The sequence below is a fragment of the Hippocampus guttulatus genome, chromosome 17 (genome assembly GCF_054856545.1).
Source record: "Hippocampus guttulatus isolate MCC_2025c chromosome 17, RoL_Hgut_1.0, whole genome shotgun sequence".
Taxonomy (NCBI): Eukaryota; Metazoa; Chordata; class Actinopteri; order Syngnathiformes; family Syngnathidae; genus Hippocampus; species Hippocampus guttulatus.
Genome location: NC_141277.1, coordinates 8,553,200 through 8,570,174, shown reverse-complemented (window position 1 = coordinate 8,570,174; position 16,975 = coordinate 8,553,200). Strand labels below are relative to the sequence as shown.

Sequence of the window (16,975 nt, the reverse complement as noted above, 5' to 3'; positions counted from 1 at the left end):
GTAAGGCATTTTTAGCCGAAAAAAAAACGACCATTACCCCCCAAAAAAACGACCATTTATGGTAAGGCGTTTTTAGCTCAGAAAAACAACCATGTATAAGTAAGGCATTTTTAGCCCAAAAAAACGACCATGTATATTATGGCGTTTTGAGCCCCCCTAAAAAACCACCATGTATAGTAAGGCGTTTTTCGCCCCAAAAAAATGACCATGTGTAGTAAGGCGTTTTTAGCTCCAAAAAACGGCCATGTATAGTGTGGCGTTTTTAGCCAAAAATAATGACCATGTATAGTAAGGCGTTTTTCGCCCCAAAAAAAACAACCATGTATAGGAAGGCGTTTTTAGCCCCCCCAAAAAAACGACCACTTATAGTAAGGCGTTTTTAGCCGAAAAAACGACCATTTATAGTAAGGCATTTTTAGCCAAAAATAACGACCATGTATAGTAAGGTGTTTTTAGCCGAAAAAACGACCATGTATAGTAAGGCGTTTTTATCCCAAAAAAACGACCATGTATAGTAAGGCATTTTTAGCCCAAAAAAACGACCATGTATATTATGGCGTTTTTAGCCAAAAAAAACGACCATGTATAGGCGTTTTCAGCCGAAAAAAACGACCATGTATAGTAAGGCGTTTTTCTAGACATGGTCGTTTTTTCGGCTAAAAAGGCCTTACTATACTTGGTCGTTTTTTTCGGTCCAAAACGCCTTACTATATACATGGTCATTTTTTTGGGCTAAAAACGCCTTACTATACTGTATATGGTCGTTTTTTTGAGCGAAAAACACCTTACTCTATATACATGGTCGTTTTTTTTTTGCGAAAAACACCTTACTATACATGGTCGTTTTTTTTGGGCTGAAAACGCCTTACTATACATGGTAGTTTTTTCGGCCCAAAACGCCTTACTACACATGGTCGGGTTTTTTTTCCAGATACGCAAGGGCATATGTGTGTAATTTTTGCGTGAGACTTATGCATTTTTGTTTGTTCATGCAGTGTCTCTCACGCACGGTGTCTTAAAGAAAGCCCGCGGAAATTTAGAGGTGAGTTCTACACAAACACACAAAACAGATGCACACCACTGTGGGCACTTGATTGATACCAACTGGTGTTTTGTTGTGATTTTATTTTTATCCCGCCTTCCCATAACGTTAGAGAAATCACTGTTACCTCTTTGGCCCACAAGGCCCGACTGGAGGACAAGGTAAAATGTGTGCGTGACGCATGCAGCCTTCTTGCATGGGTGACATCATGCAGAATAATGGCAATGACACGCCTGTGACGAATCGGCTGCTGAATTCATGCGCATACTCTTAGCTTGCTTGAAGCTAAATGGGGCCAAATGCCAAAAGCTGTGCTCACAACCTTTGGACTATTTTCTCACCCAGAAAAATGCCACCTCCCAAAAAAAAGGGCGGGATGGGGAGACTTTTTTCAGACTCGAGTTTTTCACCTACGAGGCTGCTGACATTTAAAAGCATGGTATCACGCAACATATCCAAAATGTTTAACTTTGAGGCTTTGCATGATTTTCTTTCTTTTGCTGTTTACACAGTGGTAGTGATCGTGTGTTTCCTTCCTTTTTAGGAGGTGCCTGCAAATGGCCAATAGGGGATGCTGGTGTGTTCTCCTCAGACGAGCAGTGAGTAATCCTGCTTCATGTTCCTGTCCAGCTGTCACCTTCACCCAGGGGTAGGGGACTCCTGTTCCTCGAGAGCCATATCCTGCCCCTTTTAGGTGCCACCCTAATCCTACACACCCGAGTCAAGTGGGGGTGGGGGGGGGGACCGTTGTTCCCTTCCACCTGGGTGAATGCAGGGGAGGGAGCTCCGGCTCCTCGACATGTTGTGTGTTTTCCTTTACATTTGTAAATAGTTATCTACTCCTCTTTGTATGATGAATCTATGAGATGGGAGCTGTATATTTGTATGATTTACTGAATGCAGTTTAAAAAAAAAACAAGTTTGAAATGTGTCCAGGAATCTCTTTATTAGCAATTAAGTACAAAACAGTAAGTTTTTTAAAACGGTGTAAAACAAATGAAAGCTGTCCAATGTTGCAGCCTATAAAACTAGGCTTTGTTGAAAAAAGTTGCATTGCCTTTTTGGCACCTTTTAACACATTTATTGTGTCGGCAATATTTCGTTCATCTCTGCACCAATCGCACGAAGGCCTGCACCAGTTGGATGATGGGCTCCTGGCCCTCATGGGCTCCCTTGGAGCCAGGCATGGTCGGCTTGGCTTGCGGCGGGCACGGCAGGATTGCCACGCCGCCGATGCCCGCCGGGGATGATGGCGAGCCGCGGCGGAAGTGACGCGAGAGGCTGGACAGGAGAGTGCTCTGTAAAAAACATTATTAAAAGTAATAAACCTAAGAATCTTGCTAAAAACCATGTTGAAAACAACCCTTACCAGCTCAGAGCTGAGTTCCTGCTTGAGCCGCTGCTTGTCTCGCGGTGAGATGGTCGTGTCTTTGAGGCAGCGCAATGCCTGTGACACCAACACGTAGAAGCAGTTCTCCATGGTAAACATCAGCAGGGACCTCAAGAACAGAACACGTGTTTTTAGGACATCCGCGCACAAAGGTCGTGTCACCGGCATAAACTACTCACTTAAGAGCCTGGATCTCCTCAGAGGAGGCAAGAGAGACAATGCTGAGCGAGGCCGCCTCCTTCTTCTTCTCCATCTGACACAACGCAAACAAAGTTGTCACGTCATGCATGGCTTCCCCGAAGGGCGCATGTGTGTTGGCAGTACCTCGGTGAGCGTGCTGAGCGCCACGTTGACCGTGGCCAGCAAGGTCCCGAAGGACGGAGACACGTCTGGATCAAAGGCTGGGGCCGTGAAGCTCAACGCAAACAGCGTGCGGTACGGCGACAGATCCATGCACTGCGTCCACAGCGATTGAGACAAAAACACAGACACGAAGGTCAACGAAAACGCTGGTATACTTCCCCTTTCATCGGATTACGGTGTCAAAGCAGAGTGTGAAACTCAGGTAAAGGTCTCAACCTATAGTTGGTAAAGAAAAAAACTTTAGAAATATATATGCTGACAAATCCTTACCTGATCCAGTATGATTTGGCAGCAATCAGGAGTGAAATGTTGCAGGCTGGCGAGAGTCTTGCTGAGGATTTTGAGCAGGGCGCACTGCACGGCCAACACAGCCTTCTGCTCTACTTCGTCCCGCTCGCATCGAGCTGACGCCCCGGGAGTGGATGGCTGCAACTCCTTGGACGGCATTTGTGGGGGGCGCTGCGTCCTGGGGAGGGGCCCGGGGGGCAACGACTCGCCATTTTTCGCCTTGAAGGAGGAAAATGTGCACTTAATGTTTGAAAAGCGTCCGTGTTAAAGTAGCAGTTTGTTTAAAGGTTGATCAAGACAATGCTGTCGGCCCATCTTTAGCATCAGTCCACCAATGTGGCCCTATGGCTCGATTGTTTGGACCCTGTGCTTCCGCTTGGACAAAATATTTGCCATCACAGCCTCAGCTTCCACTGCTATGCTGACAAGACTCAAATGGAGCTCAGAGGTCTGCTCGCTACAGGTAGGACGTGGTGGTCACCTGGAGGTAGTGGTGCAACATCTTCTTGCTGTGCAGCAGGTACGTGCAAGTCTGACACAAGTAGCACAGATTCACCTGAAAGCACATTCATACGTTTCAGCAATATTAATTCGAACAAAATGTCAAGTGTGGGCACAAGGAACATTTTGCCTTGCGTTCCCCCTTAATGAATCGTGTCGGACCGGATTCCTCCGGGACTTGCCTGGACGTCCTGGAGCAGCTTGGGCAGGTGAAACTGCCACTCTTCGGAGAAGCTGGAGAGCTGCAGCAGGAAGCCGACGGTGTGGTCGGCCTCGTCCAGACATGCCAGACTCTGCACGGTGCGCACGGCGTTCAGACACTGAGTGAGAGGAGGTGACAAGTTTGTGCGGCCGTCGTGTTGAACAAAAAAAAAAAAAATCATTCTGGGGTGCCGTACCTGCAGGATGCGCTCCTGGTGCACACCCACAAAGTCAAGCGCCTCGTTGATGAAGTTGTAGCGCAGAGTCTTGAGCAGACTCTCCATCAAGGACACGCACAGGCGGTAGACACCAGGCCAGCACGCGCAGTCTTGAGATTTACGGCTGAAACTCTGCTCAGGAGAGGGCGCCATTTCAAACCACAGGCCAAGAGAACAACAAAAACAAAACAAACCGACTACCTGTGACGCGCCGTTGTTCCAGACTTCATAGACACTGAGGAGAGGCAGACATATTGTTTGGATGACTCCTGCTCCGGCCACAGCTGCTGCACCCTGGAGGAACAAATGCTTGACTTTCAGAAATCCACATTTGGACAGATGTATGGGGTGAAAGCAGGGTGGGAAAACTGAAATGAAACAAGTGGATTAAACACATGAATAACAGAGGCCGAAAATGGGGGGGCGCTAAAAATGTACATTTATATTATGGTATTTACTATAAATGGAGTATTTATTTGATGAGATTAACATGTTCTAAAAAATGTAAAAACGAAAGGGTTTTTTTTGCTAAAAAAAAAAAACGACCATGTATAGTAAGTCCCGTCTTTAGCCCCAAAAAAAACACTATGTATAGTAAGATGTTTTTAGCCCCCCCAAAAACCGACCATGTAAACAACCATGTATAGTAAGGCGTCTTTAGCCCCAAAAAAACGACCATGTATAGTAAGATGTTTTTAGCCCTCCCCCAAAAACGACCATGTATAGTAAGGCGTTTTTAGCTTAAAAAAAAAAAAACGACCATGTATAGTGAGGCGTTTTTGGCCGAAAAAAACGACCATGTATATAGTAAGGCGTTTTTAGCCCAAAAAAACCCCGAACATGCATAGTAAGGCGTTTTTAGCCGAAAAAACCCGACCATGTATAGTAAGGCGTTTTTGGCCGAAAAAAACAACCATGTATCGTAAGGCTTTTTAGCCGAAAAAAACGACCATGTATATAGTAAGGTGTTTATAGCCCCGAAAAACGACGCACGCTTTTTTGCCCAAAGATCAACTGTTGAAGCGACCAACCTCCCACAATCGACCCGATTGCACACGTGCAAGCATATACACACGCACGCGGGTGCCCAACCATGCACTCGCACACATTCGCACGCACGGCCTGATGAGCAACGGCCCGAACATGAACAAAACCTCAAGACACAAGCCCCCCTAGCCCCCCATTTCTTCCTCCCACCCCTCGCGGTTGACTTGGGACCAGTCCGCTGGCTCCCGGTCGATTGCTATCGACGTATTTTGCACCCCTGCCTTAAAATCTGAGGGAATTCACTGACTAGCTTAGCGCTTTAGCACTTAGCGCTTTAGTACTTAGCGCCGTGGTTTGCGCATTAGTGATGATTCAGTCAGCTGACTGGTTGCCCTCTATGTCAATCAAGTAACAGGATTGATGAAAGGCTCACGTAGTACATTCTGTGTATTTAGCTCCGTTGTTTGAATGGCAGCGCCACCGCCAAGGCGTTTTCGTTGCTTGTGGTGTGAAAGCCCCGGATCCGCATTGAACCAGCCAAAGAGCCGCATGTGGCTTGCGAGCTGCGGGTTGACCACCGCTGGTCTAAACAGTGCATGAGATTTGAGGAACTGGTATTTTTGACGCTGGCGCTTAGCTGACCTGCGGCGTGCGGGCCAGTGTAAGCAGCAGGTGCAAGGCGGCCTCGGTAAAGTAGAGGTTCTGTTTGGAGCGTAGACTGAGTTCCATGGCGGTGAGCACAGACGGCAGCACTGGAACCTTCCGCATCACGGCCACCCAGTGCTCGCCGTCCTCGTCGGTGCGGCACAGCTCCTTGGCCAGGTGCAACGCCAGCACGCACACCTTAGGGACAATAAATAAATAAATAAGCATGGGTGGGAAACACGACAGCTTGGCCAGATGAATGAATAGATGGATGGATGGATGGATGAAGTGGACTCACCCCATCCTTCTGGTCTTTGTGGGGGCCGCGGGGGACGTCGGTCTCCATGCTGTCATCGTCCTTCAGGGGTTCCGCTGAGTGTTGCAGATGACGAGTGCTGTCCCTCAGCGACAACGCTTCGTCTTTCACCGTCTCGCACACACACAACAGCAGCTGGGGCAGCTGCGACACCTCGCCACCTGGACCACATTTTTTACATCACAAAATGTTTTCTCAGGAATTTTTGAACACGTTTCTCTTTTCTCGGTATATATTTGCTGTTTTCGTGACACATTTGGCACACTCTCAAAACGTGGATGTTAAAATGTTGAATAAGGGATTCAAGCAAAATTATTATATTTTTTTAAAGGAGAAATACTGTACATACATGATGTTTTAGAGGTGCAGTTGGGGAAGTACAGTAAATTTGGTCCAAAACAAGAAAACGTTGCACCTTTCATACCTTGGATATGCAGCACGGAGATGAGCGCTGACAGGATTTTGGCTTTGGTCCTGTCCATCATCTGCTGGTCGACTTGTAGAACGCACTCGAGCATGAGCGAAAGCGGCAACAGGATGTCGGGAGCGGTCGCCACCACGCTGGAGAGGAGGAATGATGAGAAATGAGCTAAGAACAAAGCCTTACAGGTGAACTTGATACAAAATGGACTTTTTTCCACAATAGTTGCAATAAAGCTCTCTGGACTGTCTGCATTCCCATCAAGTGTGAAAAAAAAAGTAAATATTTAGTTATGTGCTATCAAAATTGAACGTAACAATTTTAAAATTTGGATACCACACTTGTTGCTTTGTCATTTTAACACCAAGAACAAGAGATTCTTGTTATCTGCAGCAGTTTAGGTCCTAAACATAGCTGACAAAGACTAACAAAATAAACTGAAAATTTTTTTCATTAATGAAATTACAAAAAATTTCTCAAAAAAAAAAAAGAAAACTGAAACTACATCATAAACTAACTATAGCGAACATTTTCACCTTTGTCAACAACAAGGCGTATGCAGGAATAGTTACGATTACATGACTGTCCATGTGTTATGTTGTCATATTACCGTATTTTGTTATTTTATGTTTCTGTAAAGCGGTTTGATTCAGCTGCACCCGTTATATTTTATTGTAATTAACGTCATACTTGAGCTTTCGGCTTTCATGTGAAGTGTATTTAATTCCGTATTGCTGTACATTTCTCCAGAAGGTCATCAAACAATTTTGAGAATTGTAGTTTATTGCACAATATTTAGTTATTTAGTGACCTTTTATCTAGCACTTGACAACTGCTTCATACAGTACATTAAAAAAACAAAATCTAAAACTAATAATAAACGAAAATAATTTAAAAAATAAAAACAAATCTGCTCTAAAAACTGCATTTAAAAAACTAAATGTCATAAAAATAAAATTTAAAAAACGACCTTGTTCTCAAACCCCGACAAGTAGCCCCCCCAACCCTTTTGTACCTTCTCCACTGCTTGAGAAGGATGAGGAGCAGCGTGGCCGTCATGGAGCCGAGGCGGAGACACGCCACAGACGTGGGTCTGGTCAGCTGTGGGGCAAAGAAGGCGGACCTGAGCGGGCAGAGCAACGGGGAGGGCCGAAATGCTTGCAACTTACGGCGGCTTTGGTGGCATCCAGCACATCCATAAAAAGCTTCAGCTTCGTCTGGTTGTCAGTCAGCTGCATCACGTCGGACTGAGAAAATAAAGAAATACGTGAAAATAAATGTTTAGGATAACTGGGAATGGCAATAACCCCCAGAAATGAATCGAGAGACGCACGTGGGTGGTCGCGAGGATGAGAAGCATCCGCCAGGCCAGGATCAGCATGTGCGTCTGCTCGGGGAAGTAGCACACGCCCTCGTCCTCCATGGCCGCCGCGTGGCACACCAGGGACTTGACGTACTGAGACCAGTACTCGTAATGCCGCGCGTTGGCGAACCTCTGCAGGCCTTCCTTCAGTGACAGCTCCAGCGAGCCACTGTCGCGCACATGCACAGGCAAGTTCAATTCAGACCAGGGATTGGTGAGAGATCAACCCCCCCGCCCCCAAACCCCCCCACAAATCCTTACCATTGTTAATGTGTTTTGAGTTTTATTCATTTATTTGAAACTTACCTGTGGACATAAAAGATCTCCAGGCCGACGATTTTCATGACAAAAGCGCATGTTTCCAGAACACAAGGCTGTGGGGGCACGTGTCCAATTTGTTAGGTTGCATCTTCCCTTTGCCAATTGATTGTGTGAATGTAGAAAATGCATACCTCAGTGGTATCTGAAGGTGGCGCCAGTGTTCCGAAAAGGGGTGTGGTTAAATTCTCCCAAAACCTGTCTCTGTTTCCGCAAAAAAAAAAAAAAAAGTCAGGTGATTCTCGAATTTCTTCCCAGTCTTGAAACTGCGTGAGGTGCCACATTTTTACTTGGTGCGCAGGACGGAGATGGCGCTGTCTCGGCGGTCCTGCCACAGCGCCAGCAGGAAGGCCAGGGCGGCGCGGTGAAGCAATGGGGGGCACCAGTATTTGCCCTGCTGCTTGGAGTCGATCAAGTCCAGCACCACATGCAGGCAGCTCCACTCACCCAGCAGGAACTCCTGCGGGGACACAAAGACCATGACATCCCCCACCAGATGAGCGTTTGACCTTTGGGGAGACAAAGGTCCGAATACAACCACCACCAACCTTGGAGCCACTGTTGCCGTCTTTCACCTCCAGGTTGAGAAAGAGCTCGATGAGTCCCGGCTGCGTTTCCACGGCGACCGTCAGGAATTCCAGGATCATCACCTTGATCCTCATGTCTTCTGTTCTGCTGTGCAACCGCGTGAGGAAAGCGTCGCGGATGGCGGCCGCGTCGCTGCCCAAGCAGGCGTAGACGGACATGGGGGCCACCTGGCAGGGCGAGAGGCGTGCACGCATCAGATAATGAGAATAGAATTTGACTATATTGTCATTACACATGTGACAAGTGCAAGGCAGATTGCGCCTAACCAGAAGCGCACAGTGTTGTAGTGTATCTGAATCATAACCGGTTTTGATTAAGATCATGAACATGTATGAGTAAGAGTAACACATGGTAATCCCTCGCCGCGCCACGTTGCACGTTTTGCGGCTTCAGTGCCTCGCGGCTTTTCCCAAATGACTGTATTCGCACAAAAATTAATAAATCCAAAAAAAATAAATAAATGAAATCAACTGCAGCGATATCGCAGAAAGATGCGTTGTTTCATGTTGATGTGCGAGAGGAGTTTATCTGCAAGACATGCAGAGAGATAAGTTGACTCAGAGGCTTTGCACATGCCTGTACTGTACAAGCCACGGGCACTCATACAAGGCGCGCGATTGGTTCCTGGCGAGACATCGACCAGTGAGAGCGCAAGTGGATTCCTCCCGTGATCCTACTTTGAGGTATTTCACTTTTCGCAGGGGGTTCTTGTCCCCATTAACTGGGAAAAACTTATTGTGTTAGTTATACAGAATGATAATTGCAGTATGACCGAACAGTGCAATCCTGCTTTTTAAACCTACACAAGGCGACAACTGCAGTTTCATTTCATAATGTTACCTTTCTTTAGCCATGATGGAGGGGATTCATTTATAGTCGAGGCCAGGATGGAATGTAGTTTTCAAAAAAAAAAAAAAAAAAAAGATGACAACTTACTGTGGCAAGGCGCTTGAGGAGCTGGATGGCGAGCCTGGGCAGTGCTGGGTCGTGCTTGTGGTAAATGTATTTAGCGAGCACGACTACTAGGTTGTTGCCGTGGCCGCCGTGCTGTGTCAGGGCCTGCTCCAGAGGCGACACCGCATCAGAAGGCGGCTTGAGGCGGATGGTGTTGTTGGTGACCGAGAAGGCCAGCTTGACCATCTGGATCAGGACCTGGCCCGGACCCTCGGAGCCGCAGCTATACGAAGGCGACAGGAGATGCAGTTAGTTGCTGATTATTGTTTCAGGAGACAAAAATCGTTGCTGATGAGTTGTTGCGGACCTGCTGGGCTGAGCGGCCAGAACCAGGTCGATCTTGTCCACACCCACTGCCATGATGTGGACCACGGCCTGCCCGGCCTCTGTGTTGGCCAGGCTATAGATGCATAGCGACTGCAAGGTTGGCATGCTGTAAAAAACACAAATTAAAATCTATTAGGAGGAGGATGTGCATCTGGATATAACACTTGTCCCACTTGGTAAATAAAGTCTTGGTCAAAGAAAGAAAATAAATGAATAAAAGTCAACACAGCAAAATGCCTCCCAACCAGCTCGCACCGTGATGTCATACCTGCCCTGGTCCTCCCCCTCTGGACTCAAGTTAAGGATGGCGTGGATGAGCTCCAAAATGAGACAGCCTGGAGCAGGACAGAAGGGATATGCTGCGAGTTGACTTACCACAGAAAAAGGGAAAAGAAAAAAAAAAACGCACCATGCGCTGAAACGCGGCAGCTCACCGATCCTCTCTCGGGGGCCGTAGGCGTTGTAGCGCCACTTGTGGTAGGTGGGCAGCATCTCCTTCAGCACCAGCAGCACGCAAGGAATGAGTCCTTTGTTCTGAGTGCTGCCCAGCTGACCCTGAAAGCAACGTGAGTCTCATTCATAGTGGGTCTCGTTTGTGCGTAGCTGGCGACAACAAGCGAGACTCACCTTGACCAGGGTGGTGACCAACTTGAGGAATGCCATGGTCACGGCGTACTCCCCTCTGGGCTGCTCAATCTGGACCAGCAGGTTGCCGTAGTTTCCCGCTTTCATGCCCTCCGCGCTGTCGGGAAACAGGACGACGAGAATTGAAACGAGCGGTCCTGCCTGGCGCTCGAGCCCTTCATATGAGACAGGACGGCACCTGACACACTGGGCCATGCTGCTCACGGGGTTGGAGGAGAATGGGAGGAAACCCGTGCGCTGTAGGCTGGACCACACCTGAAAAGACAAAGAATAAAAATGAAGAGAGCGCGGCAACACGCGGCACTCTGCGACAGGGACGAAGCGTCGGCACCTTGCCGGGCATCCTGGCGGCCAGCGTCGACAGGCAGTTGACGCACGAGGCGATCACGTCCACCGGAGGGTTGATGACTGACGATAACCTGACACATTGAAGAAGAAAAAAAAAATACAGCACAAAAGTGACCATATGCACAAATGCATTTATGGAGCCAATAGTAACTCATAAGAATGTGTTTTAGAGAACAAAATAAAATGGACTATTGATGAAACTTTTCCCCAATAAAATGGATGTACATTATGACTTAGTTGTTAAATTAATTGCATCATTTCGATGACAAAATGTTGTCTTTTATGGTAATATTACTTATTCTGGTTATTACTTATATTTTTGTCGTCATGTGAATATTGAAGCAAAACAGAATTTCTAAGACAAAAAATATATTTCTCACAGCATTGACAGTACATCTAATTTCGAAAAAGCACTTTTGTGTGTTCGAGTTTTACCTCTGCAGCAGCATGTAGATGCGTGACGTGAGGGGCAGCAGACAGTCCGAAACGGTCCAGTCGGTGCTGATGATCTTGTGCACCAGGTCCAAGATGGGCTTGGCTCGGGCGCAGTGCGCCATGACATCTACACGTCATTGGTGGAACGCATGAACGGGGGGTGGGAGGGGTACAAAAATACTGTCCAACTGAAGCGATGCGGTGTACCTGCGGTGGACACAACATGGAGCAGCATCTCCACCTCGCACGTGAACAGCGTCCAGGAGCTGTACGAGTAGTCCCAGCGCACCACGTAACCCTGCTCGCTGCCAATCATCACCTGGCCCAGAATGCCTTGCGGCATCCACAGGTTGGTCTGGCCCGTACCTGGATAAGAAGACCAAATCTATTTATAGTGTTGCACTTCTTGGGGGTGGGGGGTTGCTTCAGAGAGTACAAATTCAAATGAACGAACTGAGCGGGTAAAGAAGTTTGGGAGTCTGTCTCCTCCATAATGTCTCGTCCTCCTTGGCGATGATGTCATTTGGCTTATGCTTGTAAACTTGCGTGTAGAAGGACATCTTATCCAAAAAGTTGTACACCTGCCACACAGGAAGTAACAGCACAGCTTTTTGGAGCAGGTCTGTTGCAGTTTGTTCACCTCCCCCCTTTTGCTTTGTTAGAGAAATATTCCAAAATAGATTCAATACTTCCACCCCTAATCCACCACTTAATTTTCAATATTGACAAAATCTAACACTGTTTTGATATTCCCGTAGATGTATCAAAAATAAAATGGAAATATTGCATGTGCAATACTATTCACCCTAAACTGTTTCTGCGTTTTTGTTTTACACATGAGCCGTATTCAAAGATGAGTTACATTTTTAAAATGTTCTTAAAATTGTACACAATGATGTGTAATTGCAAAATGTAAAAAACCCCAACTATTTTTACAAATTGATCAATGCCAATCACATCTACTAACAGCCACCACCATAACTTTTTCACTTTTGTCAAAAATGTATTCTGAACTTAAGTTTTTAATATATCACTCACAATGCCACATAAATGCCAAATTAACACACTGAAATATTTAGAAATGTATTAAGAGTTAAGATAAGCACAAAGATCTGATGCATAGTATTCAATTTCTTAACTTTTTTATTTCTTAAAAATTATAACTTGCAGAGTGTCCTCCCCAGTTATCACTTGCCGCAAACAGCAGCTATAATTCCAACATTTACTCAATTTTCTTTCCTGTAAAAATTCTACAAATAACACTCTTTAATGACAAAATCCAAGTGTGAGCATTTTACCTTCTTAACAGTGAACTTGTTAGACAGCAGCGCAGTGAGGAGCTGTAAAAGCGGTGCGATCTTGTGAGGGAACATCCCGACGGCACTGTCAAGAATCATTCCCAAACCCATGTTGGGCTTCTGTGACAGGATTCCAACAAAATGTAGGCAATTATTGGACAATTACTCCCGCAAGTCCCTTTAATGATGCAATTCGGTCCCCACCATTTCCCAGAAGACTTCGGCCAGGCTGGGTGCAGAGAGGACCTCGCAGGCGGCATCAATCAGGTGGGAGCTCTGCGACCCTGCGCTGCCAGTCTGCGAGGGGTCAAACATATATGAGCAGGTAAGTGTATTTTATTTTATAGGACTTTTCTCAAAGTGTTTCACATAGTTTGACCCTAAACAAGTTTTAACTTTCAAAATACAAGTTGTCCGGGATCACAAATAAATACTTCAGTTTTTGTCACATTCAACTCAATCGAGTTGTGTGATATCCAGCCATTACTTGTTGACAAGCAATCACCCACTGCGCTTATTTCATCTGGACTGTCAGCATTAAATGAAGACTAAATCTCGAGGTCAAATGCATGTCATACAGAATGAGATAGCCTCAAATTTGCAGATGACACCCCTAAGAAGGAAGCATGTTGTTCACACACACACATACACACACAAAACAAAAAAAGAGCGCTCAGAATGACCCTTGAGGAACACCACGGAAAAGGAAGACAGATGTCCGAAGATGATCAATTTGATAGATACAATATGAGCCAGGAAAGAGCGGCCCCTGAGATTCTTACCCAGTCACTCAGTCTGTCTATGAGGATATGCTGATTAATAGTATGAAAAACGTGAGGACGAACATGGGCGAGAATGCTGTGTGAAGATAGCTAACATACCTGTAGGCTTTCTTCTTCGAAAGATGTGATGACGAACGACAAGAGGCCGTAGACGCACATCTTGGCTGTGCTTGCTGTGCACTGCGGCGGAGATTTAAAAAATAAAAATAAAAATAAAAAAGTTATTTTATCCAAAGAGGACACAGATGACACCGAAGTTGATCAGGTTGGCACTGCATTACATTATTCCCCGAAACTCCCAGGCCTTTCAGCATGGTAGCAAGGTACTTGAAGACCTCCAACTGCAAGGCGGTGCTGCCGATCCTCCGAACCACAGGGTTAGACTCTTCAGGTCTGAGCGTGTGGCGCAGCAGGACCCATGCTAAAAGCACCGGTCCGTGGTGGGGGATGTCCCCAAAGGTCAAAAGTAGCTGGTCCATCTCCTGAGCGAGGGAAGGCAAGAAGACAGAAACAGACATTTAATGAACTCCAATTAAAGAGGCGGTACCACTAAATTTGTAACCATAGTCAAACCTTGACAATGTCGGGAACACTGGAAAACTGATGCTGCTCTGTGCAGTCCTCCAGTGCACACTTGTGAAGGAAGTCTACATCCATGCCCTCAACCAGGATGAGAGAGCTCAAGTAGCTGCATTGCACCAGGGAAAAAAAAATGTCAACATGAGCTCACTTTCGATACAGGGAACAATTTAGTGTACATTGTCATTAACGGGAGTATGCAGTGTATTATTTTAATCAACAAAGAAATCAAAGTGTTCTGACCCAATGCGATCGACCAGCGCGTCCATGCTCTTGTCCACCAGGTGCCTGTTGGTTTGCCGCAGACCGAAGCCCTGCTCCTTGAACATCTTGGTGAAGGCCAGCAAGTCGGCCGGGTTCATCTCAAAGTAGGCGTAGTACAGGAAGACGATCTCCAGCAGCAGCGATTGCTCGCGCAGGCACTGCAGGAACCAGCGTGACACCTGCCGCTCCGTCTGAGGGACGGCAACAAAATGTTTAATGCGCAGTCTTTTCAGCCCCCTTTCCCCCGTCGGACGTGCGGCGGAGCATCACCATGAGGTTTCCGTGGGTTTCCCACGTGGGTGCCTCGGCTTTGAAGAGGCTTTGGAACTGAGCCTGGTAGCCGCTGACCAGGTCCTTCTCCAACTTATTGATGCAGTTAGAATATTCGGCCTTGCCAAGGAGAGCAAAAGGCATGTTACGAAACCAAACAAGGACCAGAGAATCACACTTTTTGGGGCGGGGTGGTTTTCTAACCCTGTAGGGATGTCGCTCATCTTGGAAATATGTCAGCAACAGGAGGACGCAGCGGAGAAGACACATGCGCTCCTCGTAGTAATAGTCCGCTACCTGTGGACACGGACATAGACACACACACTTGATTTAAACAAAGATTTATTTTATTTCATTTTTTTTAAAGGAACAGCAGATATTTACTGACCTTGAGCAGCAATGCTTGACTTTGCCGCTCGTCTTTTAGCACAACCTGCGCACACACAAAGGATGAATAATGTCAACATGACTCGAGTACTCCCGTGTCTCCATTTAACAATGACCACGACCTGCAGCGAGAGCTCACCTTTAAAGAATCACGGGTTCCTCTGTAGTCCTCTTGCAAGTAGCACTGTAGCAGCTGCACACTCTGCAACTCATCCAGGCCCTGTCATTATACAACACATTGGACATGTTCAACAAAAACTGACAAACAAAGAGCTCATCAAGTGCTTTTCGCAAAATCTTACCAGGAGCTTACTGAGCCTGAGACCAAAATCCTTCAGCGGCTCTGCGACATCTTTCTTCTCTTTCACTTTGCTGGCCGAGGCGGAGCTAGACGAGTGCAATTGCAGTTATTTCCTTCCTTTACTGTTTGAAATCATCGAGGAGGAAAACAAAACAATCTACCAAGCATACCTGGGTGGCTTGTAGTAGCTCAGGCCTTGATGGAGTCGCTCCCAGTGTGTTTCCAGCTCCGATTCTATCTGGGCCTTCACAGAACATTAGTTATGTCCATCTTTTGTATGTGCATGCATCCATTGTGCATTCATTGTGTCCATTGTTGACACATGCGGACTTTCAGTACATTAAATCATATGGTTTGGTTGAACATTTTAGTGTTTAAATATGCAGTGTGTATTCTTTTTCAGGGGTAGCAACAGTGATTATCAACACAGTCATCAAACTATCCGACATAGGCATTCAATTGGAATTTGCCACTTAGGTTAGTCCCTAACCACTAGGACGTGTGAAAAATAAAATAAAATCATACTGGCTCTCTCAGCGCAGAACGTCCCAGGAGAATGGTCCATAACTCTCGAGAGCTCCTATGGGGACAAAGGGGGACATCATTAACATAAAGCCCTCGCATCCCGGTACACATTGTGTAAATTCAATACAAACTGAGATATCATTTACTTTAGCACAGACAGGGGTTTTGTAAAATACACTCATTTGAAGACAATATGCTATTACAATTTATTGAATGCTTCAATATTTGTGAACAGGTTGGTGAACAGTTGCTCTCACAACATTGTTGCGAGAGCAATGGGTGACGCGGTTAACAGCGATATTTTTTTCTTTTTTCACATTTAACTGATGAGTGAACTTTAATGTCCACGCTGTTCAGTGCTCAGAAAGTACTGATTGTATGAATGATTCTGGACAGCCCTTCAGTTTGACGCGTGTCTTGAGAAATAATACTGAATGGCTTTAAATGTGGCATTTTTATTTGACATCTGAACAAATATTCAATGCTCAACGTTATTTTAGCCCACAGGCTCAACTCGTGCGTTCCGTGGCGACTATGGGGTGTATAAGCACCGAAACGCGGAATTGCCCTAAGCTTTTCAAAGAAACTCCACGCCACCGAGCCAATCAAACGGTTTAACTGTTAGCACTGTTGCTAAGCTAACTTAGCGTGGCGCTAAGAGCCGTAAAAAGATGGCATGGCCGCGGCCGAACAGTGAAATATGCTATCAAATGGCGGTCTGGTGAGCTAAGAACTTCCACACAAACGTCGCTTTTTTTTTTTTTTTTACAATTTTCATATAGCATAGCAGCCAAACGAGGAAAGTTAGATTAAGTTTGTGGCTCATGGCAAACCTGAAGCTCATCATTGATTCCGCCATCTTCGACATTGCGCTATGATTGGCCAGTATGATATGACGTCACGTGTATGCTCGACTTCTTTGTCATGTTGGTGAAGTTGTACTGCTTGACCGCCACTCAGTGGACAGCAGTATAATAACGTCACATCCGTACCTTCTCGCTCAGGGGTAGGTAACTCCGGTTCCTCGATAGCTAAACCTACCCGTTTTGGATCTCTCCCTACTCCACCACACCTGATTTACATTTTTTTTAAATCATTTAGAAGTGAAGTTCGGGCCTGTCAAAAAAATGTCCTCGAGGTGTTGTACTGCCGCCATCTTGTGGACGGCGATACAATAAAAATGATACTGGTGTTTATTATTTACATTTTCTTATATATT

General features: G+C 46.1%; 2 protein-coding genes across 4 annotated transcripts in view; one reads left to right on the top strand and one right to left on the bottom strand.

Moving 5' to 3' along the window:
* Nucleotides 1–1,969, top strand: part of cdk5rap2 (CDK5 regulatory subunit associated protein 2) — a 29,210-nt gene extending 27,241 nt beyond the window's left edge. For all 3 annotated transcript variants that reach the window (XM_086135560.1, XM_086135561.1, XM_086135559.1), the window contains 3 exons: nt 996–1,042; nt 1,155–1,203; nt 1,587–1,969. In XM_086135560.1, the coding sequence (XP_085991686.1) occupies nt 996–1,042; nt 1,155–1,203; nt 1,587–1,645 (155 nt within the window). In that variant the 3' untranslated portion in view covers nt 1,646–1,969. The remainder of the gene's footprint in view (nt 1–995; nt 1,043–1,154; nt 1,204–1,586) is intronic.
* On the bottom strand, nt 1,969–16,644 carry nup188 (nucleoporin 188). The gene is made up of 43 exons (XM_086135563.1): nt 16,590–16,644; nt 15,757–15,811; nt 15,402–15,475; nt 15,233–15,317; nt 15,070–15,150; nt 14,932–14,976; nt 14,748–14,840; nt 14,544–14,663; nt 14,253–14,464; nt 14,004–14,118; nt 13,712–13,912; nt 13,530–13,610; nt 12,853–12,945; nt 12,649–12,768; nt 11,805–11,931; nt 11,558–11,716; nt 11,351–11,477; nt 10,899–10,986; nt 10,746–10,822; nt 10,550–10,664; nt 10,357–10,477; nt 10,191–10,257; nt 9,903–10,028; nt 9,578–9,818; nt 8,602–8,808; nt 8,344–8,513; nt 8,188–8,257; nt 8,042–8,109; nt 7,706–7,904; nt 7,542–7,619; nt 7,388–7,473; nt 6,376–6,512; nt 5,934–6,112; nt 5,633–5,833; nt 4,205–4,297; nt 3,983–4,135; nt 3,767–3,904; nt 3,565–3,639; nt 3,066–3,302; nt 2,757–2,888; nt 2,612–2,685; nt 2,412–2,541; nt 1,969–2,340 (listed from the first exon to the last, which is right to left on the bottom strand). Exons 1-43 carry the CDS (start codon nt 16,622–16,624, stop codon nt 2,146–2,148), a joined length of 5,280 nt encoding a protein of 1,759 aa, XP_085991689.1. The 5' UTR covers nt 16,625–16,644; the 3' UTR covers nt 1,969–2,145.
* Between the last annotated feature and the right edge of the window lie 331 nt (nt 16,645–16,975).